The sequence below is a fragment of the Callithrix jacchus genome, chromosome 10 (assembly GCF_049354715.1).
Source record: "Callithrix jacchus isolate 240 chromosome 10, calJac240_pri, whole genome shotgun sequence".
Classification (NCBI taxonomy): Eukaryota; Metazoa; Chordata; class Mammalia; order Primates; family Cebidae; genus Callithrix; species Callithrix jacchus.
Window position 1 is genome coordinate 43,839,056 of NC_133511.1, and position 27,051 is coordinate 43,866,106.

A 27,051-nucleotide genomic window follows, 5' to 3' on the forward strand; every position below is an offset into this window, starting at 1 on the left:
CCTCCATCTCTACAAAAAAATTTAAAAATTGAAACAGAAAGATTGCTTGAGCCCAGGAGTTCAAGGCTGCAGTAATCTATGATCATGCCATTGCACTCCAGTCTGGACAAACAGAATGAGACCTGCCTCTTAAAAAAAATAAAAGCTATATTTCGTCCTACACACTACAGTTTCTGGTGTATAATCTTGGCAGCCCCTGTTCCGATTTTACGTGAGGTGTTACCATTTTAACAGAAAGTCTTGTTGTATAAACATTCCATAGTCTATAGGAAAAAAAGTAATCCTCTTGGAAAACTAGAAATATAGTCCAGTAATATTGCCATTGCTCAAAACATTTTTGGCATTGAATTTTTGTAATTACCTTCAGAATTTGCAGCATATTTTTTGAATATTTTTAATGATAGTTAATTCTTATCTTGTTAAGCTGGATTTCATTTCTGCAAGCTGCTAACAGGTCTTTACAACTGAGACAAGTGAATGAAGTAGGTGTTGAAGCCACTGTTTGGGATAAAAAATGAAGTGTGATTATATTAATATTTTTAGATATTTATTTATTTATTTTTGATAGTGTGTGGTTTATAGAAAGACTCCAGGAATATTCTGTGCTGTGGTGGAAATATTGGAATAATCAATCTCATAAGGTGATTTCTTTGGTGGGGATAGCTGTCAGTTCAATATATAACCTCTAACACATGTATTATGAGGTCAGTCTAATTACATTGTAATCATATTGCTATTCATTGACAACCACAGAAGTACATACGTGTTACTTTTTTTCTAGTTATCTTACCTGTCACTAATTGTTCTTTTAATATATTCTTGGGATAATTTTAATGGAATTCATGCTTTTCTAAATGATTAACTGACAGCTTTTGTTTTCCTTCCCAATACCATGCTCTGCTTTGCCATGAAACTTATTTGTTTAATTCATCTAACTACATTATTGGATTGTTAGTTAAGTTTTCTATTGGATTGTATTCTATCTTTAACTTTGAGGGAAAGCCACTCCCATTTTATTAAGGTATGAAGAGGCCACAATCTTAGTGGATATGTTATCTCTCAGTTTTGCACTGCTCTCTTTTTTATGTCATTTGTTACTTGATAACTTTCTTTGTGTAAATTGTTCTTTTATAATTTATATCATTTCTCTATTCAGAATCTTTGCCTACAGGGTGAGTCATCCTGGTAATCTCATTCAGTTTTCTATTCTTTTCTTCTTTTTTCCAGCATACAACTCTTGTTTTATACATTTTAAGCCACACTTATTTACTGAACATACCATATTCCTTCTTAAAGCCAGAGTTTTGCCCTTACTGTCGTTACTTACCTGACATCCCTTTTTCTTTTATTCTTTCTGTTCAAATGCAATGAATCCTTCAGAATGCTATCAGATCATGTCTGTTCAAGATAAAGTGAGGGACTTGCCTTACTAATTTTCCTGCATCTTTCCACTTCCATTGAGATATTTATGTTATTCATTTGATGCTAAATACTACCTTGAAATATTCTTAATTATTACATGTTTTAGTATGTTTTCGTTCTACACAGAGATAATAATCTTCTAAAGGACAGGACCGTGATTTTTCTATGATCAGCACAGCATACAACGTAATTCACAATAGATGTTCATATAATTATTTCATAGGCATTCAGTAAATTGTTTGTTAAATTATTGTTCTACCATCTTCACTTGATATTTCATGTGATTTTGCCTTTGCAGACCATTAAATAAAGCCAAATTAATATAATTTGTACCATAAATGCATTCGTTGCTGTAATCTGATTATCACTGTTATATTTCTAACAACTTTATTTTGTAGAAGCTTAAGTGAAAATGGTACATGTTAGAAGACATGAAACAAGGAAAAATTCTAAAAGTCACGTGCCTGAGCAGAAATCTCGAGTTGATTGGAGGCGAACCAAAAGAAGCAGTATCTCACAATTATGTGATAGTGATGAAGAGCTTGATAATGATGAAGAATTTGATAGTGATGAAGAGCTTGATAGTGATGAAAGTGTTGATAATTATGAAAGTTTTGATGATGAAGAGCTTGATAGTAACAAAGGATTTGATTGTAATAAAACACCAGGAAGTGAAAGAGAGCTTAAATTAAGTAAAGTTGAAAGTCAAGGAAACGACAGTAAGAATCTCATTAACTCTGGCAACAGTTCAACCTATGTAGAAGAAATGAACAAAACTAAACATAGGAATATTGACTTACAAGATCAGGAAAAACATCTAAGTCAAGTGGATAATGTTCTCAACAAACAAACTGGACAAATAATAGAGGATGATTTAGAAGAAGAACACGTCAAGCGAGGAAAAAGAAAAAGGCTATCCTCTGTGATGTATGACAGTGATGAGAGTGATGACAGTGATATCCTAGTTAGAAAAGTAGGTGTTAAACGTCCACGTAGAGTGGTTGAAGATGAAGGTTCTTCAGTGGAAATGGAGCAAAAAACTCCTGAACAAACATTAGCTGCACGAAAGCGAGAACAACTTCAGAAGCTGAAAGAACTCTCAAAACAAAGATCTCGTCAGAGACGCAATAGTGGTAGAGATTTTGAGGTGCGTTATATTTTGTTGGTTTTGCTATTGTTTTTTAGTTTTTTCCTTAAAGTATTTAATTTTTTTTTTTTTTTTTTTTTTTTGAGACGGAGTTTCACTCTTGTTACCCAGGCTGGAGTGCAATGGCACGATCTCGGCTCACTACAATCTCCGCCTCCTGGGTTCAAGCAATTCTCCCACCTCAGCCTCCTGAGTAGCTGGGATTACAGGCACGTGCCACCATGCCCAGCTAATTTTTTTGTATTCTTAGTAGAGACGGGGTTTCGCCATGTTGACCAGGATGGTCTCGATCTCTTAACCTCGTGATCCACCCGCCTCGGCCTCCCAAAGTGCAGGGATTACAAGCTTGAGCCACCGCACCCGGCCTAAAGTATTTAATTTTTACAAAAATCAAAGTGCTTAGTCTGTTCCATTTCTCAATAATTCTAGAATTTGTTTTTTAATCAAGTGTTCTTGAACACATTTGATTATACTGTTGTATCTATACACTGTTTTATCATGAGCCTCAGTCCGTCCTTCTTTTCTAAAATTGAAAGACTATTTATTGTTTTGTATGCTCTTTTTTGTATTTTACTTCTTATAATTCTAATGTCCATTTTAAACATTTTATGTCACTTAACCAAGATATAGTTTTCCTATCAATAATTTCAAAAGTTCAACATTTAATATGACAAAATTATTTATTTTTAACCATAAAATATGAAGTTAATTTCTATGGATCATTTTTTTTGCTGTCAGATTTATCTGTCTTTTAATTTTGTATCCATACTTTCCATTTTAATGGGACAATTTACTGAAGCATTTATTTTAATTTAATTAGGACTCTGAAAAGGAATCCTACCCAAGCAGTGATGAAGATAATGAGGAGGAAGAAGAGGATGATTATGAATCTGATGAAGATGGAGATGATTATATTATCGATGACTTTGTAGTGCAAGATGAGGAGGGAGAGGAAGAGAATAAAAACCAACAAGGAGAAAAATTGACTACATCACAACTGAAATTAGTAAAACAGAATTCTCTTTGTAAGTTCAATATTAAGAATATTTTATGATTTGTTCTTATCATGATGTTATATCAAGTATCAAATTAGCTTTTTCTTTTTTGGGATGGAGTCTCACTTTGTCACCCAAGCTGGAGTGCAGTGGTGCAGTCTCAGCTCACTGAAGCCTCCACCTCCCAGGTTCAAATTATTCTCCTGCCTCAGCCTCCCGAGTAGCTGGGACTACAGGCATGTGCCACCACACCATGCCAATTTTTTGTATTTTTAGTGAAGATGGGGTTTCACCATGTTAGCCAGGATGGTCCCAATCTCCTGATCTCGTGATCTGCCCACCTCAACTTCCCATAATGCTGGGATTACAGGCATAAGCCACCACGCTTTCCATGTGGAAAATTTGACAGGCCTAACTCACTGAATTAAAGGCCCGTGGGGGCTAATAATTTTAAATGTAGAAATCAAAACTGAGAAATTTAAAATATATTTATTAATTTATTTTAAATAACCCTCAATAAATTTATTACATTCATATAAATAACAATTTTATGCAAAGTAACTATATTTTCCCCCAAAATGTGAGAAATGGCATTGTTTTACATTCTAATAAGTCTTTAATGTCCAGCTTATAGAAGCCAGATAGATTCTTATATCTGGTTTTACATTCAGTCTGTTGTGACATGTTGTTTTGGTTAAAGTTTATAAAAACAATTTTGCCTCATACAGGTAGCTGGAAAAGGGAGGAGTATCTTAATAGAATTTTTAAAATAACTGTCGATATTCTCATTTGGTACCATGCCAAAATTTGACAAATGATACTACTTTCTTAAAGATAATATGTAATTCTAAACCCATATAAATGAACTTTTAGTACTTGTATAACCATTGGTCTGTCTTGCAGTTTAATTAGATCGTTTCCCCATGCATGAATCTGTGATAAAATGCATCGGTCATTTGGAAAAAATTGGTTCACTGGATGATACAGATCCTCCAAATGTTGACATATTTCATTTTATATATATATATATATTTTTTTTAATTATATTCATAAATATCACCACCAGTCCCGTGAGACTATTTTTAAGGTATTGAGAAGCTGTTGGGCTCACAATAACACATACAAGTTTTTCAGAATTATAATTTCTACCTTAAAACTTGATTCTTATCATTGGCAACAAACGCTATGAATTCTTCTTTTTGATCTAACAGGCTTACTTTTTTCTTTTTTGAGAAAAGTCGAACAGATTCCCAAGTCTGAATAACCAGAGCTTATCACTCTTTCTTTCAAATAAAAATGGTATTTTGTGAAAAATGAGGCTTTTCCCCAGCACACACAGTTGCACAGGTGTTTTTCCTCAAAACAATCATTGTACTTCGTATGCATTATAAGTACTTTTTTGCACTTTCCATTTCATCTCAGAATATTACAAAGATGTGTACTTCAGAGTCAAAATTTAATAAAATTAATAGTTTTACAACTTCAAAAAGGACATTCTTAAGTGAAAGTGGCTTTTTCACTGTGAGTGCCTAGCAGTAATGACTATAATGATTACTAGTAGTACTGCTGCCATGATTCAAATTAAGTGGCTGAGTGACTTAGCCATTGCTGCTTTTATATCATCAATAAAAATGTCAACACAGTGAAAGAAGCAAATAAATAATATCTTATTGTTATTACTTGAAACCACAGATTTCCTTAAATGGACTTGGGCACTCTCAGGGGTGTGCAAACACTTTGAGAGCCATGGGTTTTATCAGACCTTTTCAAGCTTCACTCAAACAGTGAAACTTATCAGAGATAGGACATTACTTACATGAAAATATAAATCATGGAACCTTAAAATGTAGGATATACTTAAATTATTGTTATTATGGTTCCTATAATTGTACAAAATTTCAAAGATTGTTTTTATGTTTTACAGCTCTGGTAGGAACAGGCTGTTGGATAGATACATTTTTAATTTTTTTCTTTTAGTGCATTCTTTCCAAATATTTCAGAAAAGGCCATATTGACTAAAATTAACTATGGCATGATTTGATTTATCTCTCATGATTTATAATAATATAGATTTGAGATATGAATTAAATTTCAAGAAATTTGGCAGTTAGAGATGCCAGTTACAGGCATCTCGGTGCTACAAGTTAATGAGTGTTTTCCTTATATCAATAGGCATTGGCTCACTTGACACCTGGGCATGTAAATTACAGGGATACTCAATTAGGAGATATCCTATTCTGGGTTATCTAGAATGTGATAGAACATTTGTTGAGAGATCCCCACTCATACCAACTCTTGCCAGTTAATGAAAATAAAAGGCTAGCATATGGGAACTTCAGCTTCTCTACACCTTTAAGGATTTTTTTTTTAAGGGCAGCTTTGGAGTTACAGAAATATTGAATGGAATGTACAGACTTCAAAAATACCCTCTCGCATACAGTTTCCTCTATTATTAACCTCTTTTATTAGTTTGGTACCTCTGTTACAATTATTAACTGGAGTTCATAGTTCATAACAGGGCTCACTTTTCAAGTACCTTTTATGGGTTTTGACAAATGTGTAATGACATGTAGCTACCATTACAGTATCATACAGAATAGTTTCATTGTCCTCAAAATCCCCTACGCTTTAATTCATTCTCCTTTCCTCCTTTCTGAATCACTGATGTTTTTAACTCTCTCCATAGTTTTGCTTTTGCCAAACTGTCCTATAGTTGGAATCACACAACATATAACTTTTCAGCCTGTCTTCTTTCACTTAATAATATGCATTTAAGTTTCCTCCATGTCTAAACGTGGCTTAATGACACATTTCTTTTTATTGCTGAATATTTTTCATTGTATGGATGTACCACAGTTTTGTTTTTCCATTCACCTATTGAAATACATCTTGGTTGCTTGCAAGTTTTGGCACTTGTGAATAAAGCTGCTATAAACATTTGTGTGCAGGTTTTTCTATGGACATAAGTTTTCAACTCATTTGGGTAAATATGAGGAGGCCTCCTTTGATACTGAGGCTTCCTTTTAATACTGAGCATCTCTACCTCAAGAAGATGTATATGTATTTATACAGATGTATATGTATTCCTAATTACAGCTTCTCATCCAGCTCTATTATCTACTCAGTTCTCTTTATTTTCAATTATTTAATCCCTGCAAACTGTTTTCCCTCAACTTGTAACCAAGTTCAGGCCTTTGCTCCTTTGAGTTGGCATGTTGGCATTAGCTACTATTTTAAATTTTATCTTTTTGTTCCTATTTCCCAGTAACTCTACAAAATACTATATTTGGGCTTTTGCTTGTGTCAGTCCACTGAGATTGTTCTTAAGTTATTGATACCCTGCTAGTTGACAGAATACCTTCAGTTCTTATATTAACCAGGTGTTGCCATGTACTTTACTACTGTTGACTACTCTCACTTTCAAAATGCTCTTCTTTTACCTTCTGTGGTAGCCCACATTCTTACATTTCCCTTTGTAATATTCCTTTCATCTTTTCCTATTTACCCTTTAAATTTTGATGTTTCCAGGGGTTCCACCCTCAACTGTCTTCATTTTGCTTGTGGGTTTGGACAGTCTCTTTCCCATTACATCAGTCCAGTCTTTAAGCACAAATTCCCAAACCTTTATCTCTATCCAAGATTCTTCCTGAACATAAAGCCTGATTTTCTATTATCTTATTGAAGATTGTTATCAGACTTTCAGACATCTCAAGCTTAATAGGAACAAAACTGAATGATTAGCAGGTAATATGAAGGAGTTCTGAGTGGTAATACAACTCTTTTGGTGGTGGTTATGTAATTTTATGCATTGCCATAGAACTGTATACCAAAAAGAGTAAATTTTATGGTTTTTTAAGTAGTAAAGCTCGATAAAACAAGCCATGTGGGTGTCCCTACTTCCAAAAAACAAAAACAAAACCTAAATGGTTAACCAGCTTCTTTTCTCTGTATTTCTATTACCCATTAGAATTTGTGACACATTATGGGAACTCATTGTTACTTGGGTAGATGGTTAAGATAAGCATATTGGCTAAAGACTCCTAAATGTTACAGTTCAAGATTCAGAGAAATATTGGACATCAGATTTTTTCAAACATTAGAGAAAAAAAATTTTACATTCTAGTGTGATAATTTGATTGAATTAATGTTTTTAATATTTAGCAGTTCTATGCCATATTTAAATATAAATAAAATTTAATGTACACAGTTTTCAATTTGCCAGGAAATTATGTTCTAAAAATTGCTGTAAGTTAATTCTTACATTTGAAAAATCAAACTACATTTCCTCACTAAAACAATAACCTATATAACGAATAATGAACACCACTTTATGGCTTGGGTTAAGTTGTAATTAGGGCAGTATTCCCAATTTCATTCTCCTGCTGGCCAATCATATTCAACGTATCAGAATTTGGGAGAAACATCTCCTAACTCTAAATTCAGTATTCAGTTTACAATCAGAATCAGTAGTCTATGCACTTTGCCTTTTTGAAGTGAGCAATTCTAACCTGTAGGAAGACATTTTGTAATTTCTTTTCTGCCATTGGCTCCAAGAGATGCATCTATTCTACTTTAAAACAGGGTAGTTTCCCTCTTGCTTCATAGTTGAAACAGTTCAAGACAGTCATAGTCTTTTTCTTTTATCATCAATCCCTATTATATTTATATTTATATTATTTTTATATTATTTCTCTTTATATTTATTCTGAAACAACAACTCTTGAACAAGATATGGTAAGGAGTAGACAGGGACAGACTAGCAGTGGTTTATTGCATACCGCAATTACATAGTTCACACATTAAAAATACTGTATGCAAGGAGAGAGAGAGGAAAAACCTTCAGATATGTGGATGCTAAATATTATTTATCTAGTACTCTATTATATATTCAGAGTGACAGAATCAAATAGTAGAGATAAGAGTAGAATACATTTCCGTCTACCAGTGCCTTGCTAGAACACTGGAAATTAGACTGAGTGAACATCAACTTAGTCTCCATCTACTAATTACAGAAAACCATTCTTCTAACAATAAAGAGTGGGCCTAAGAACATATCAGAGCCGTTTATGTTAAATATTAAATCTTAGAACTTTCCCTTTGTTCTAGGATAAGTAAAAAGTACCTGTGAAATTATATTGCAGTGTAAGGTAAAGGTAAACTCTGGAAAAAATAACTGTGAAAAGTATTTCGTTAAAGGAAACAAGAAAATGGTATATAGCATTTGCTATGTAGTCTATGAAGAAGAAATTATAAAGAGAACAATTTGAGGTGAAAGAGAACTAGATAAGATAAGAATTGCCAAAAAAAATTAAAATGTAAAGTCAAAAATAAAGTCTGTATTGAAAGCAGTAGAGAGCAGAACTAACATTCCAGAAAACTTCATGAATGACAGGAGATACTTGAGAAGTTCTAGTGTAGAGAAGAAAAAAATAGTTATAAAGGAGAAGATACTAAAGGACTAGAAATGAAGACCCTATTTCACAAATTTGGGGGAGGGGGTGGCAGAATTACAGAACAAATGAAAATCTAAAGGAAAATTTTATAACTTTAGTTAGATACGTAAAAGATTTGAATATACTAAAAATCATATCATATTTTTGGATGAGAAAACATAAGATACAAATTCAACGTTACTATAGAAGAAAGCATTCTTGAAGTATTTTCATAACACATAACATGCAGATTAAAGAAGCTTACATTCCTAATAAATTGATGAAAATAGTTTGCAAACAGATGTGTGAACTATTTTTCTAATTACAAAAATAAAGACCTCTAATCATTCTTTTTAGAACTATAAAATGGCTTAAAATTAGAAGTCATTAATATATTACATTAATATATCAATAGAGAAAAAATCATATAATTTATGAAGATTCTAGAAAAAACATTTGGTAACATTCAATGCCCATGCCTGGATTTTAAGAAAAGCAGTTGCTAAAAAATTAGTAATTGGAGCGTATGTCCTTTACATGACAGTATTTTAAACCAAGAGACAACAGCTTACTTAAAATGAAACACTAGACATATTTTCTTTAAAATGAGGAACATGACAAAAATATTTTCTACTTTGTTCTAGATGCTTTGAAAAAAGCAACAAGACATGAAAACAAAATAACTATTGAAAAAGCAAAGATAATATTTGAACATATATTCGTGTGTATGTGTGTGTATTATGTACACATTCTGACTTATTTAACCAAGGATACAGAAGTTAAGAGAAGGGATATAAATATTTTGACAGCAGGAGTAAATGTAGCATATCTTTCCATGGCTTGCATCACATTCCTTTTGTCCTACGGGGTGAAGGTAGGTGAGCTATGTTAAAGTAGAAAAATAAGTTAGTTTCTTGTTCTGCCTCTGCCTTATATACTTAGCTGATACCTCCATTCCAGAAGAAAGTACATCAAGAATCTGTATACTTTTACCTAAAGAATATTCATAAACATTCTTTTCGTGATTGAAATAAATTTAGCATTAGCAAGACCACATCCTCCTTAGGGTCATGGCAGAAAGCAGAGACAGAGTCCAGGAATCCTTTAACAAAGTCTATCTCCAGCTCTGTAATGTTCCAGGAAGCTTATCTCCCAGAACTGTCCAAGAGAATCTGACTATTTTGAAATTGGTAAAAGATCTCAGGAAAAAAAACACCAGATTCACAGTAAGTATGTAAATCTCAATGGTTTTCTTGTATACTAATAATAATAACTTAAGTTGTGTAATCAAGAAAAATTCCATCTACAATGGCAACCAAAATAAAGTTCCTTAGTCTGGTATTAAAAAGAAAAGTATGGCTTTATAGGTTAAAAAAAATACAGTTTACTGTGAAACAGAACAGAAAACATGAATAAGTGCAGAGACAAGCATGTTTCTGAAAGGTCATATGTAAAGAACAAGAAGTTATTTCTTCTGAAATTACTTTTTTTGGTTAAACTTTGCAAAATAATTCTGAAGAATGACAGCCAGATCAGTAGGAAGGGTAGATGGTATTGAAACAAATCTTAGCATATATGTGAAATTAGTATGTGATATAAGATACATGGAAATCCAAGAATGATTACAGTACCAAATGATTGGATATAGGGAAATTGATTAACTACCTTAGAAAAAAATAAGTTATACATAAAAACAAATATAGTTTTCTCTTTTAGATCTTTCAGTTTTTTAAATAGTCATGGGGAAAGCTTATTTAAAATAAAGTATTTAAAATATTGTTTAAAACAATATTCCTGGGACATTGCACAGAAGCTCATCCAATATAGGGGTTAAAGCACTATGAGAAAAGCTCTGGAGGAGAGCTGAGCCTAAGCCTTTTTTTGTCTCCATCTAGTTGTGTCACCTTGGATAAGTTATTTTGTCACTGAGAATGCCATTTTTCTTAAGATGGGAGATTTGAATTTTATTTTCTCTAGTTTTCCATCCAAGTCTAAATTCTGTGTTGTGACATATAATATCTAATCTAACTACCATGTATAACAATATTTACCTAGGATTGGAATACAAAATCTGGAGTTAGACTGGGTTCCAGCCCTAGTTCCAAAACTTAATAGCTGTTTGGTCTTAGGAAAGTTTTCATCCTCTCTATATTTTAGTTTCCTCAACCAGAAATGAATCTAGGGTAATGATAGTATTCCACAGGCTTGTGAAAAATAAAGCAATGCATGTAAATGCTTAGAATGATTCCTGGCATATATTTTCTCGGTAATATTATTTTTCAATCTAAAATTCCAGGAGCATTATTCCACCACCATCCACCAGTCCACTCAAGTGTAATGAAATAGCGCCCTTTTTCCTGACTTTTTTGAAGTACATTCTGATATATGTTGATAAGAGAAGAATCTTGTGGTTGGGGACAAAAGTCTTCAAATGATTTTGGTCTCTGATCTTTCCATTTCCCCTTAGGGTCTTTGAACTAGAGCAGCAGCAGTTAGTTGTCAAAATTCTGTAGCAGATGAGCAGCATTGGACATTAGGACATTCAAGAATGATAAATTCAGTAGGATGAAATATTTTATTGCTGTTTGTATAGTTACACTTAGGTGCACATGGGATGAATTTGATTTTTTTCTCAACACATCTGTTAATATTCCCAGTTTCTCTTAATACCATTTGAGAAATGCTACTATAGATAGAGTTTAGATGGATTTTAACACAAAATTGCTCAGTACCATATTATATCCAGAGTCTCATAACAGTCTAGTCAAACATAATTCTATTGAAGTATTATTTTTCAATTTTGCTCTACTGATTTTTAAGAAAATATTCATTAAAATCCATGATTAGTGCTCTTTTCTTTTTCTTTTTTTTTTTTTTTTTTGAGATGGAGTCTCACTCTGTTGCCAGGACTGGAGTGCAGTGGCACTATCTCGGCTCACTGCTGCCTCCACCCTCCAGGTTCAAGTGATTCTCCTGCCTCAGTCTCCCGAGTAGCTGGGATTAGAGGTGCCAGCCACTACACCCAACTAATTTTTTGTATTTTTAGTAGAGACGGGTTTCACCATGTTGGCCAGGCTGGTCTCGAACTCCTGACCTCCTGACTCCCACTCTTTGGCTCCCAGAGTGCTGGGATTACAGGCATGAGCCACAGCACCCAGCCAGTACTCTTATAATTTTCAGTTGATCATGGGCCATCTAAAGGCAAATGCCCAGTAAAATGACCTGCTATTGTCATTTATTTTTATTATTACTTTATTTTTGTCTCTAGCACTTCTATAGGTGTCTCCTTAGGAAAGAATGCATTCTAAAATGTACCCTAAAGTCTGAAAAAGAGTTATACAGCCCTTTTAGTAACCAAAATATAAGTGGAGATAGTTCTCCATGTTTAATCCCATCTTTCTTTTTACTTCAACTGGAAGGAGAGTCACAATCTATCCATGGTTACTAATGATAGATCTTATTTTGCTTTAATCCTTGTCAGACATCTATGTTTCCTGAAATACTCAGGCTTCCCTTAGTTTGTCTTCATATGTGCCCTGAATAGGGCATGTATTCTATAGTGACTGTTAGATCAAGGAAGGGGTCATGGTTGATAGAGAACATTTCCACAGTCATAGTAAACTCTGATCCAAAAGTAATGAGAATAGTAGGAATCTTCTCTCTTATCGCTGCCTGGCCTGTCACAACAGATGATGTCATGTATGAGATTTGGTTAGTGAGAAAGTGGGCTTAAATATGTGGAATGGGGAAGGAAATACACAAGTTTTCTAAATTGATGTAGAAAACCCTAAATCTGGAGCAGCATGAAAAGGGAAATGGAGTTTTTTACAGACATTGGGGTTCTGGCTAAGGTAGCAGCTTCCTGGACAATTTCATATGTAATGTGTTTTACAGAATAAGACATTAGTAAACTGTCTTTGGAGGTTTTCACTCCCGTTGTCTCACTCTAAGTGTCAAATTGATAAATATTGGCATACAAGGGACAATTTTTAGTTTTCCAGAACATATTTTAATATTCTCTGAACAATTTTCTTAAGTTTGGGAAGTGAAGATTTTAAATAAAAAGTAGATGTTTTAGATTGGAAGCCAATAAGTTTGGAAAATGGAGATTTGCTCCCTGACTAGACAAGTCATTGAGGAAGCTATGAAATTAGGATGATTAAGCTGTTTCTACTATCTATAAAGTTTTAATTTCCTAGCATTAAAGAATGGAACCTATTGTATTCAACAAATTATTTTGTCTCCTCTATTCTAATATTTATTTAAAATTAATTTCAGATTCTTTTAGTGACCACTATACTCATTTTGAAAGAGTTGTGAAGGCTCTTCTGATCAATGCTTTAGATAAATCTTTCCTGGGAACATTGTATGGTAAGTTAATAGTATGAATGAAACAATTGGTTTTTATTACTTTTTCCAATTTTAAAACAACCTCACTTTTAAAACTATGTAGATTAAATGGAACCAACAAGGATCATTTGTAAGACCTTCCAATTTTTTCCCTGTAGGATCAACTACAACAAAACTCCAGGTAAAATGCTTGTTAGTGTTTATTATCTGAGATATATGGAAAGTAAGTTTGTGACAGGTCCTTGTCCTAGAGAGTTAACACTGGATTTTACAGTGTAACACATAAAACAACAGAGTGTCTTAATACTCATGTGCCAAACCAGCCTCCCTGAGCTGTGAATTTCACTAAAAGTTCCATGCTTTTTTCCACTGTTGTGCCTTTGCCCATGCTTTTCTTCTTAGAAGATAATCCCTTTTTGTCCCAGATGTTTTAGGTGAGTATAAAAACATTTCTACTATGAAACTATCCATGACCCATTCACATAATATTTGTTATTCTCATTTGTGCCACCATCATCCTGATTGTGGTGGTACTCATGGTACTCATTTATATGCACTTCTCATATTGTATTGGAAATGTATTTTTGCTTTCTTCCCTTATCATAGTGTGGGAGCAAATTTACATATATATTCAAAGGAATCTAATAGTGCAGGAATCTAATATTCCTTAAGTCACTGTCATATCCCCAGCACTCTGCTGTTTTATGTGTCATATATTCCTGCACTCCTGTTACTTAAAGTCTAATGGGAAAGACAGACAATAAATGAGTAAGCATAATATGATTTCAATGAGTGATGAGTTCTTATAAAAAAGAATAAAATAGGGTAAGAAGATAGAGAATAAGGGAAGGTAAAATTTATGTAGTATGTTTGATTGGTCAAAGAAGGCCTCTCAGGAGGTAACTTTTAACAGAAACCTGAATGAAGCAAAGGGAGCAAGTAATGTGTGGATTACTTGCTTAGCAGAGGGCAAAGGAAGTGCTAAGACCTTTAGGAAAGAGTAAGTTTGGTGTGTTCAAGAGCAACTATAAGGCCTGTGTGGCTGGAATGGAATGAGAGAGGGAGAAAAGAGGAGCTTGGAGAAGTAGGCTGAGGACAGAAGCCATGGTAAGGTGTTTGTAAGCCATGATAAGGTGTTTGAATTTGTGATGATTTTAAGAAATATGATAAATTCATTAGCTAAATTAATTAATAAAACTTCAAATAAGTCAGGAAAATAAAGCTTGAATTCATACTGTGACACATATATAGCATATATACTATGAGCCAAATCAGGAAGGCAGCATGAGTGTAGCATGCTAAAGAAGAGTGGGGAAAAGACCTAGCCAGAAAAGAGCATTCTGATTTGTTGACACAACCAGTTACCATGGGGTCAGTAGAATGAAATCAGTTGTAGATGACCTTAAAAGCCTACTCAGAAGTTTGAGCTTTATCTGGAATTCAGGGACTAATCCATGTCAGTTTTGTATAAGAGAATAAAAGATAATTTGGCTTTTTCATCTGGCTTTTTTTGTTATCAGAAAATAATGTTAAAGCTTGTTTTATACTTATAAGGAGAACTATAGAGTCCTTACTCTGTTTTTTTTTAATGTTCTGATGGAATTATTTTTTTAATATTTTTTCCTAATTTAAAATGTTCCCAACCAAGTTGGGAAGAAATTTTTAAGTATTAAATTGTTTAAATATTTCTTATTAACAAAATGATTTTTTGTTATTTATCTCCTGAACAGATGGCACGAGGCAAAAATCATATGCAAAAGATATGCTCACATCTCTTCATTATTTGGATAACCGCTTTGTTCAACCTCGTCTAGAGAGTTTGGTATCTAGAAGTCGTTGGAAAGAACAATATAAGGTAGGTATACAGTTTGTTTTTGAATCTCTGCTTGGAGGTTGGGGCTGCAGACCTCTCAGGATTTAAAATCTAGACTGAATAATCTTCTAAAATACTGGCATTTATTTGTTAAGTAATCAGCTTATTATTTCTCACATCTTCTAAAAGCTATTATTGTTTTAACCGTTCACATTAACTATATCTATCCAATAATTAAATGGTTCCAAATGACGAATTACTTTAGAACATCTCCAGGGCTTAGCCCATCTTTTAAAATGAGATCGTCTCACAGGATGTTGTTACATCAGAAGAGATAGTTCCATAGCCAAAGAAATTTGAGAATCAGTGGATTTAATATAATCTGGTTTCTTTACTGGAAGAATTTTCCCGAGCATTATATGTGAATTTATACTGTAAATATTCAAAGGGGGATATAGAATACAATATTTCCTAAATTTGTGTTTTACTCTATGAAGCTCTGTTTTATGAAACACCTGTTTACTTCTTAATGATGCTTGATTTCCATAACACATTGTTTGGCCTAGATAGTGTTTGTCATCTTTTCTTTACTTTAAGATTGCATTATTCTACCAATTTGGAGAAACACCTTTTTACCTTATAAGATTTGCAACATTTTGTTTTATGTACTAGGTATCTATGTTATGATCTCTAATAGAGGATGTACTATATGATTTGTAAGGGTTTTATCCCCACTGCTTCTAACATTCTATATTCTAATGATTAACAAGATAAAAAAATGAAAAGATAATCAAAGTTTAAGTTATTTAAAATCCTTTTAGCACTTAAATCACTAGTTCCTGTGCCTCATTTATTATGAGATTTGGTTTCATCCAAGGTTTTTTAGCCTTGTTGAATTATGTGGTGATAAATTAGCCATAGATTAGGTTTAACAGACAGTGTCGGAATACAGAAAGAATTAAAAGACTTTAAGTTGGAGGATGGCTTGAGTTTAGGGCTTTTTGGCTTTTGATAAATTTAACCTCTCTGAACCCATTTCTTCTTCTTCTATGAAATACTGTGTCTACTTATTTACCTTCTTTGAACATAAAGTATAAGGATATCTTTTAGAACATGGCATAAATACTGTTTTATTCAATAGAATAATATAGCATATACAAGCATACCTTGTTTTATTGCATTCCACTTTATTGCACTTTGCACGTAATTTGTTTTTTTGAGATCGAAAGTTTTGGTAATTCAGCATGGAACAAGTCTGTTGATACTATTTTTCTAACACCATGTGCTTATTCATCTCTGTCACATTTTGGTAATTATTGCAGTATTTCATACTTTTCTATTATTACATTTTTTATGATGATCTGTGATCAGTTATCTTAGATGTTACTGTTAGAATTGTTTGGGGGTGCAACAAACCATGCCTATATAAGACGGTGAACTTAATTGATAAATGTGTGTGCTCACTGCTCCAGGAGCTCGCTGTTTTCCCATATCTTTTTCTCTCCTCAGGCATCCTTATTCTTTAAGACCCAACAGTAATGAAATTAGGTCACTTAATAACCCTAAAATTGCTTCTCATTGTTCAAGTGAAAGGAAGAGTTGCGTGTCTCTCACTTTAAATCAAAAGTGAGGAATGATTAAGCTTTTTGAAGAAAGCATGTCAAAAACTCACATAGGCTGAAATGTAAGCCTCTTGTGCCAGACAGTTAGCCAAGTTGTAAATGCAAAGGAAAGTTCTTGAAGGAAATTAAAAATAATACAGAAATTATTGAAACAGCCTTTCTCCTGATATGGAGAACATTTTAGTAGTATGGATAGAAGCTCAAAATAGCTACAACATTCGTGTAAGCTAAGGACTAATCCAGAGCAAGGCATTAACTTTTCACTACTGTGAATACTCAGTAAGGTGAGGAAGCCTCAGAAGAAAAGTTTGAAGATAGCAGAGGTTGTTTCAGTTCATGAGGTTTAAAGAAAGAAGCCATCTCCATAACCTAAAAGTGCAAAGGTGAAGCAGCAAGTGCTAATGGAGGTGCTGCAGCAAGTTACCCAGAAAAGCTAGCTAAGATAACTGATGGAAGTAAACCACAGATTTTTCAGAGTAGACAAATGGTCTTTTATTGGAAGAAGTTGCCATCTAGGAATTTTATAGCTAAAAGGAAGTCAATGCCTGACTTCAAAGCTCCAAAGGACAGGCTGACTGTCTTGTTAGGGGCTAATGCAGCTGGTGATCTAAGTTGAAGCTAATGCTCATTTACCATACCTAGGTAAATGGTCCCTTTAAGAATTATGCTAAACTGACTCTGCTTGTGTGCTATAAATACAACAAAACCTGAATGGCACATCTGTTTACAGCATAGTTTACCGAGTATTTTAAGACCCTTGTTAAGACCTGCTACTCAGTAAATAACATCTTTTCAAAATACTGTTACTCATTGACAGTGCACCTGGTCACCCAAGAATTCTGTTGGAGATTTACAAGGAGATTAATGTCATTTTAATACCTTTCAACACATCCATTCTGCAGCCCATGGATCAAGGAGTAATTTTGACTTTCAAGTTTTATTTTTATTTATTTTTGTTTTTTTGAGACAGAGTCTCGCTCTGTTGCCAGGCGCCAGGCTGGTGTGCAGTGGCCTGATCTCAACTCACTGCAACCTCCGCCTCTGAGGTTCAAGCAATTCTCCTGCCTTCTGAGTAGGTGGGACTGCAGGAGTCCGCCACCATGCCCAACTAATTTTTCTATTTTTAGTAGAGACAGGGTTTCACCATGTTGGCCAGGATGATCTCGATCTCTTGACCTTGTGATCCACCCACCTCAGCCTCTTAAAGTGCTTGGATTACAGGCGTGAGCCACCGTGTCCGGCCTTCAAGTTTTATTATGTAAGAAATAAATTCCAGGCCAAGTGCAGTGGCTCATGCCTGTAATACCAGCATTTGGGGGGACCAAGGTAGTAGAGCACCTGGAGTCAAGAGTTCAAGATCAGTTTGGCCAACATAGTGAAACCCCATCTCTAGTAAAAATACAAAAATTAACCAAGTGTCATGAGGCACACCTGTAATTCCAGCTACTGTGGAGGCTGAGGCAGGAGAATCACTTGAACCTGGGAGGCAGAGGTTGCAGGGAGCCAAGATCACACCACTGCACACCAGTATGGGTGACAGAGCAAGACTCCATCTCAAAAAAACAAAAGAAATATATTTCATTGTAGCTGCCATAGACTGATTCTTCTGATGGATCTAGGCAAAGTAAATTAAAAACCTTCTGGAAAGTGTTCATCATTCTAGATGCCATCAAGGGCATTTATGATTGATGGAAGAAGGTAAAAATATCAACATTAAGAATAGTTTGAAAGAATTTGATTCCAACCCTCCTGGATGTCTTGAAAGGAGTTCAAGACTTCAGTGGAGGAAGTAACTACAGATATGGTTGAAGTAGCAAGAGAACTAGAAGTGAAACTTAAAGATGTGACTAGTTTGCGGCAATCTCATGATAAAAGTTGAATGGATGAGGAGTTGCTTCTTACAGATAAGCAAAGAACCGTGCTTTCTTGAGATGAAAACTACCCCTCGGAAAGGAAAGATGCTACAAACGTTGAAATTTCAACAGTGGATTTAGCATATGGTTGTTAAAGCATTGTCAGAGCTTGAGAGGATTGACTCCGATTTTGAAAGAAGTTCTGTTATGCATAACATACAATCAAACACCATTGCATGCTACAGAGAAATCATTCATGAAAGGAAGAGTCAGTGGATGCAACAAACTTTATTGTTGGCTTATTTTAAGAATACATGCAACAAACTTTACTGCCTTATTTTAAGAAATTGCCACAGCCACCCCAGCCTACAGCAGCTAGCTCCTTATCAGTCAGTAGCCATCCTACTCAGGCAAGACACTCTATCAGCAAAAAGATGCCTACTCACTGGAGTTTCAGATGACTGTTAGCATTTTTTTGACCTAAAGTACTTTTTAATTTAATGTAGTTTAAATTACATACATTTTAGACATAATGCTGTTGCATACTTAATAGACTACAGCATAGTATAAACAACTTTTACATGTACTAGGAAACCAAAAAAATTTGTGTTACACATTATGGGTGTATTTACTTTATTGTGGTGATCTGGAACCAAATATGTACTATCTCTGAGGTATACCTGTACCATATTTATAGATTATTTAACTTTAGCCAAGTAGTCTATAAGTAAACTAAAATATTTTATTATCTTCAAAGTAACCCTATGTGGAAGACACTATTTTTGGAGGGAATTATAGGGGTCTTGCTCTGTGGCCCAGGCTGTACTTGAACTTCTGGGCTTAAGATCTTTCCACCTCAGCCTCCTGAGTTTCTGGGACTATAGGTATGTGCCACTGTGGCCAGCTGGAGGGCATTATTATTTCCCCTCTTCTAGAGATGAGAAAACTGTCTCAGAAAAATAAAGTAACATAAGGTTCCACTGCTAATAATTAGACAGGCTGGTATTAAACTGAGAGTCTCTCAGACTCCAAAGCCCATGCCAATATGCCATATTATGTTTTACCATATTGTGGGTACTACTGAATTTGGTTAATCTGATTTTGGTATCCTACAGTTATTTTTCCAACAAGTATTAGCTGAAAAATTGAGACATAGATGATTCAGTAAGATCGTAATAGGATAAGCTGGGTTGTGCTACAGAAGATAAAGAATATGACAAACAAACCAAATAAACCAACGATAAAATCTCAGTGGCTTAACCCAACAAAGTTTATTTTCACTAAACTATTTCACTATTTTCAGTGTTAGTCATCAGGGGTGCTCTGCAGATTGTAGTTACACAGGTAAATAAGCTGATAGAGCTTCATAAAGGTTTCATCTTACATGTGTTTCCATGGAGTACAGCAGAAGCAAGAAAGGAAGGTGGCTAGTTACCTATTCAGTCTGAATTTCAGCTTGTAAGTAATACATGTCATAAAGTGCCATCAAGTATGAGAAATATGAAAAGTTGACCCCCTGAAAATGTGGTATTGAATCATATAATATAAAAAGGAAACTGTTAGTATATTGGATACTTAATTAGCATCAGCTGGTAGAGGATATGAACGTGGTTTAGTAACCATGCTAATATGCTCATTGTGTGCAGTTCAAATATTGTATTAAAACCTAGTCTACACTACCACTTATAATAGTAGTATCTAGCACAGGCCTAAAACATAAGCAGAAATACTCAGGCACAAGTATCTAATAATGAAGCTTATTTATAAATGCCAAGTGTTTTCTCTTACTCATTGATAACTGAGCTATTAAACTTTCCATATAAATACTGGACACATGGCAATCCTAGTGTCAACTTGTGTTTTCCACAGGACTATAGTAAGTTATCATAGGAGGATTGAATTATTTCTGGAATATTTTTTGTGGAAAATACATAATTCATACAATGGAAAGTGAATGTGATTTTTTTTCTCAAGTTTCGACTGGCCTACTTGAATTATTTTTCTTATATCATCCTACATTTTTGCTGCTCCTATTTTTAACTAACACCTCATTAACGTTAACTAGAGATGAGAAATGGAAAAGAAGTAAAATCTATCAAGGTTGCTACACTACTTAGTAGCTACACTACTTAATTGCAACTGCTTAAGTGTAAGAGATATAAAACTAGTTTTTTCCTAGTCTAGTTTCTTTTCATGTAATAGCCAAGATTATAAATTCTTTTATTTAAAAGTATCTTGTAAAATACCTACTATGTGCTCAATATTAAAGTAAGAAATGCCAAGGTATTTTCCTCTTATATCTCTTTGTACTGTGATTCCTAAGATGTTTTAATTTGGTTAGATTCTTACTCTTATTCTTATTTTTTATCTTTTAAACTTTTTTATATTTTTTACTTGTTTTCAGGAGCGGGTAGAAAATTATTCTAATATAAGTATTCGTTTGAAGAATCCTGAAAACTGTCCCTGCCAGGCTTGTGGACTGCATCGCTACTGTAGATATTCAGTGCATTTATCAGGAAAGTTGTATAACACCAGGACCATGGAAATAGATGATTTCGTGTCACATGATAAACAGGTATTTTCTTCCCTCTAATTTTAATTTTCAGTATTTAGAAATTTTTAGTTCATAAACTTCCACAAATAACCCTAAGTATCCTAAGGAGAATTTGACCCAAGTAGAAACATTTTTGGCATATAATTCACCAAATTGGCAACCCACAGGTAAATAATGTAAGATAGCTATTCATCTAATATGAGAGAATTAAAAAAACACTGTGCTTCAACTAGACTCTGTTAGAAGTATGTCAGAGTCTAGAGCAATCACCACATACTTAAGATGCTGTTAGTTTTGTATGAATAGAAAAAACTGAAGAGTAAATATTTTTTTAGACAAGAACATAGCAGTATAATGTGAAGTGATAAAATGTGCAGATGCTGACAACTTCTATTTATTTTTTCAATATTTGTAAGATTGCTGCATTTACAAATGCAAAAATTACATTTATAAATGAAAAAACTATTGAGAGCTTTTTCTGGTGACTTTACATATCAATGGAGAAAGTGTATATTTAGAGAGGAAGAGACCCAAAGTTGTCTCTTAATCCTCCCAGTCAATTATTAAGATAGAAATTTGATACTTATCTGAATTCTTCTATTAAACTGGGTAGTATGATTTCTCAGTACTATTGAGCAGTAGGTTCGATTCCTCTGAGATATCTGGGTTGCAAGAATTACTTAGAAAGTTTTTATGGGGATAATGAATTCAGAATTGGTCTGTAATGTTTTGTTTGATATGTTACTATACAAATATGAATATATATATATTTAAGTCATATGTAAATTTCTCCATTGTTTAAAAACTGATCTATGACTTTTTATGAGCTAAGATATCTGGAATCCTAGCAAAAGTGATTTAAAATACATTTGGGACCATTTTCTGTTATGTAGATTAAATATATTGCTTTATTCATGGTCTTTGTTGTCTATAGCTAATCCTGAAGAGGAAAGTAGAGTGAGAAAATCAGCTGTAGAGCTCTGACATTCCTGTGAAGATTCTATATAAAATAGTATTCAAATATTTAAAAAACAAAGAATAAACTGAAAGCATGAACTAAAAGCAAAGAACATTAATATTACTAGTCACATAAGAGAAAACTATAAAAGTTAACAAATATATGGGAAAATACGTATTCTTCATGTAAAGGTATACAATTAAAACTACTCTGTGATGCCAGTTGATAACTCTTAAAGTATATTTTCAAATCAAATGATAAAATGCAATGCTATCAAGGTTGCATTGAAACTAGTAAGTTCATGGAAAGTAAGACTCCTAGAGGAGACCGGGCATGCTAACTCATACCTGTAATCCCAGCACTTTGGGAGATGGAAGCGGGAGGATTACCTGAGGTTGGGAGTTCGAGATCAGCCTGACCAACATGGAGAAACTCGTCTCTACAAAAAATTAGCCAGGTGTGGTGACACAGGCCTGTAATCCCATCTACTTGGGAGGCTGAGGTAGAAGAATTGCTTGAACCCAGAAGGCGGAGGTTTCAGTGAGCTAAGATTGCACCATTGCACTCCAGCCTGGACAGCCAGAGCGAAACTCTGACTCAAAAAAAAAAAACACTCTTAGAGGAAAAAAGATGTGATTTAAAAATACTAGGTTTTTAGACCTAAAGTCACAAAGCTATATATTAATGTCTATAAGTTTATCTTTTGCAAAGCAGTTCAGTAAAAAGCAAATGATATAATCATGAAGTTGATTGAAACATTATTTACAATACAAAAAATGGAAATAATCCAAATAAAGATTAGTGATTTAATAGCCTATGGTATAGCAGCATTATGTGGCAGAATTTTTATAATACAACCATTAAAATAATATTATGAAAGTTAGGAAATAATGCTAAGTTGAAAGTATAATAATAATTACTGTTTGCACTATCTTTACATCTATATAAAATGTGTGCATGCATATGTAATCATATATAAACATTAAGTTAGTTATTGTTAAATATAAAATTGTTGTTTTAAATATACAATTTTTAAATATAAAATTGTTTTTTCACTAACTTTTTCTTCAAAGTGAAGAATAACTTACTAAAATTTATTTTATGTCCTATTTCAGTACAATGTAAATGCATATATGTAAAGAAGGAAAAACCAGGAGAGAAAATAAACTAGTTATAATCCAGAGCATTAAAGAGACTGTGCCTAACCCCGCATCCATCTTCAAGTTATTTTGAAAACTAATTATTTTGTGTTGCTGCTTGTAGTTAAGTAAAATTGAGATTCTTTAAGATTAACTTAGGCTCTTTTTGAGAGTATAAATAATACTTTTAAGGAATTCACTTAGCAGCAAATTGGTTTCATATGAAAACTTTTCTTCTTACTTAGATTAGCTTATTTGAAAGAAAGGATGCCTTGATGGAAAGTGGAATTATTGGGGGAAGGGTAATTTGGTTACAACAGTATTGATAGGGTACTAAGAGGAGAGGGCTGGACCATCTGAATGTGATTAATTTAGGGACATAGATGAGAGGGAAAGTACCTGGATGAAAGAGAGTTGTGAAATCTGAAAGATAGTTTAGGAAAACTAAAAACATTCTTGGATTTATGTTTAATTTTGCCTAGAGTCTATCCAGACTCCTTAAGATGCTTAGGATCTGGTGGGAAGAAGCAATAATTTTGAGGCAAATGGCATTGTATAATAAGTCCATGCAAAAAACAAACAAAAACCCAAACCAAAAGGAAATAGAATCCTTTGAATTGGTATTGTACTATCTGTTTCTGAAGATCCAGAAACAGAAAACAAACCTTTCCCCAGAAAACTTTACTTACTGTTTCCTTGAAAATCTTCTACTTCATTCTTCATACTTTAACTTCCATAAGGATCAGATTCCTCTGCATATAAATAAAAGCTTAGAGAAATACTTCAAAAAGCTAAATACAGTAGGCTGAATATTACAAAGTCTGCACAGTGCATGTTTTATTATATTTCCTTGCCTCAGTTTGTTATCCAGATTTAATTTACACTCCACGTGATAGAGCTAATAAATTAGAAATCAGATTCTTTCTGCTGCTTTCTTCTGCTTTAGGAAAATTCATTGATAGATTTTTAGCTCCATCTCCAGTTTTTAAATATGTAGACTAGTTGGTTCATACTGATAACTGAACTGACTCAGTCTCACATTTACCATTTCATAGAACTGTGCTTAACCCTGCATAGTCATCACTTATATATCATCTTGCTTATCTGCTTTGTGAACACTCACCACAGCACTTATTTTTCTATCTATGGTATTTTTATACTAATTTTCTTGTTAGAATAACTTCCTTAATGTACAGAAATGGAACTAGATAATTAGAGTTGTTTCTAAATATATTTTTCTGGACATTTAAGTAAATCATTCTAACACCATAGATTGTTACCTGTTTTAGGACTTTATACAAATTGATTCCTACAGTGTAAGCTGTCTTGTACTGAATACTTCAATTCATATAGTAAAGAAATACAGTGGGCTCTAACAATACACTGAAAAGAGGCATGGGGTGAGGGTAAGTTCACTTGGAGAAATATTACAGCCATCATATGCATCTACTGTTTTCTGTGAAACTTTACAATAGTGGTACCCTTCTATATAGGTTCTTACATATAAAATGTGATCAAGTTTTGGGAGTAAATAATATAAGAATATTTTAAGGTAATTTTGGATTTATAGATCTATATGATGATAAGTAGATGCCAAGAGGGTAGGAATTAGAAATGGAAAGAAGTAAACCGTAATGTTAAATATTTTCAAAGGATAACTTTTTTTTCATACAGGAAAAAAAATGAGACTTTTAAACACCTCTCCTTCCCTCTTGTTTCAACTTTAAAATGCTATACAGATAAATTCCTCTTGTTTTGTGGAAATATAGAATAAATGTGATAGAAATACAAGTCATTTTATCATATGCCTCTACTTCATCTAGAACAGCTGTAGCTGAGTTCTCTACTTCGATGGCAGAAATGGAGACACACAGGCTACCCATAAAGCCACTGCAACTTTTGTGTCATCTTTTGACACAAAGTTGGAGGTATTAGCAAGTGAATTGCTGAAATGTCATTTACTACCAGGACTGCTTTGATGATGAATTGGAAAACTTCCTTTTAATAAGCAAGCCATGTACAATAACACCTGTTTACTTCTATGATCCGAAAAGTAGGAAGGTTTTTACAGAGCCATGAACAGAAATCTGAACATGCTTTTCTTAAACTTTTGAAGATTTGAAGAAGGATTGTAAAACGCCCAAGATCCAATTTTCACACACACACACACACACACACACAAAAACACATCAAACCTGACTATTGCTAATTTGTAATATAACTTCTGTTCATTTTTGGAAACATACTCCTGGTTTGTCTTTCATCACTTGTATGTTTCCTTGCAGTGTGGATTCAGGAAACAGATGTATTTTTCTGTCAGACAGAACACAAGTTATACAGATAAATATTAAAACTATACCACTTGTACTCATGAAAGCATAACCCATTAGTGAACTTAGTTGGGTATAAACACAAATATATAAGTCAGCAAGAAGTTTACTGTTTCCTTAGGTTACTCCATGAGAATAAAATTGACCATATCATAATGTTTGGAGCCCTTTCTGATGCATTTTCTACAGTGGGTAAAATAATATAGGTAAAAATATATTTAATTTGGTCAGTGCAATGAGACTGTCTTCCTACTTTAGCTGTGGGTTTATATAACAAACTTTAAAAATTCAAAACATTCTCAAAGAGAAAGGTTCTGGTTGTTTGATTTCATAAAAAACGTGTTCCTAATCATACAATTATACAAGTCCATATAAACATAGGAATTAAAATGCTTACAGCTGGCTGACAGCAAAATATTGATGTCTTATTCACATACAACACCTTAAAGCAACCTATATGCCTAAATACAAAGTTATGTTTTAATTTACATCATTTTTGGGGGGGAAAAAGAAAAGTATCTAATAAAAAACTGCCAATACTTAATTTTGGTGTAAGAGTTTCAGTTTTACATGTTGCTTATAACTAGAAAATTATTATAATCCAGGCATTTTTAACACATAAATATAGACTTATAATACTTTCCATGCTTTTCTTACCTTGCCCATCTTCTGCCTTACATTTAAGCCATTTCTCTCTTTTCCCAAACTTGGCAAACTCTTGTGTTTTCAAGACTTAGTTGAAGCTTGATCAGCTTAGGGACTTTTCTCCTCTCTGGATTGGGCTAAGTGCCCTTCCTCACTAGCATTTTGATAGCATCTTGGACATAGCAGTTTTCACATTGTTTTATAACCATTTGTCTTTCTCTCAGAACTGTAAGCTCCCTAATACAGGTAATACATCTTTTATTTATGTATCTCTAGTGCCTTGCCCAATATTTGAAACCTCACAGGTGCTCAGTGTTTGACTAGTTCTGTAAGTAAGAGAAGGTAAAGGGATCATTTAAAGATAATAATGCATTTCGATTCTACTACTAAAGAAAATCTGAAAACCAGAAAGGAAATATATTCATTACTGTATTATTCACTTCATATGTCAGATAATAATTTTTATTTCTTGATTTAGGTGTTCACTGTTGGCAGAATTTGTGCTGACCGTACCAGAATTTATCATAAACTGAAACATTTTAAATTCAAACTGTACCAGGAATGTTGCTCCATTGCAAAGACAGAAGAAGTTGAAGATGAACAGGTTAAAGAAACAGTGGAAAGAATTTTCAGTCAATCAAAAGAAAATGGCTGGATTGAGGAGGTAAAGTGAATATATGAGAATCTCATCATGTCAATTCTGGAGCCTAATTGTTATTAGCAAAAGGAGACAAATGATTAGAAGATAGTAAAATTTAAGAGAATCTCTTTCTTCTCTCCTTTGTATTTTC

General features: G+C 33.5%; 1 protein-coding gene across 10 annotated transcripts in view; it reads left to right on the top strand.

Moving 5' to 3' along the window:
- The window catches only part of CCDC82 (coiled-coil domain containing 82), a 36,429-nt gene that overhangs the window by 3,353 nt on the left and 6,025 nt on the right, over window positions 1-27,051 (top strand). For 6 of the 10 annotated variants that reach the window (XM_078339902.1, XM_078339901.1, XM_017977676.3 and 3 more), the window contains exons 2-7: window positions 1,821-2,569; window positions 3,390-3,594; window positions 13,275-13,367; window positions 15,077-15,201; window positions 21,039-21,209; window positions 26,739-26,924. In XM_078339902.1, the coding sequence (XP_078196028.1) occupies window positions 1,835-2,569; window positions 3,390-3,594; window positions 13,275-13,367; window positions 15,077-15,201; window positions 21,039-21,209; window positions 26,739-26,924 (1,515 nt within the window). In that variant the 5' untranslated portion in view covers window positions 1,821-1,834. Of the gene's footprint in view, window positions 1-1,820; window positions 2,570-3,389; window positions 3,595-9,640; window positions 9,871-13,274; window positions 13,368-15,076; window positions 15,202-21,038; window positions 21,210-26,738; window positions 26,925-27,051 lie in introns of all 10 variants that reach the window. The other 4 variants (XR_013523151.1, XR_013523150.1, XR_013523149.1 and 1 more) reach the window with 2 other exon arrangements.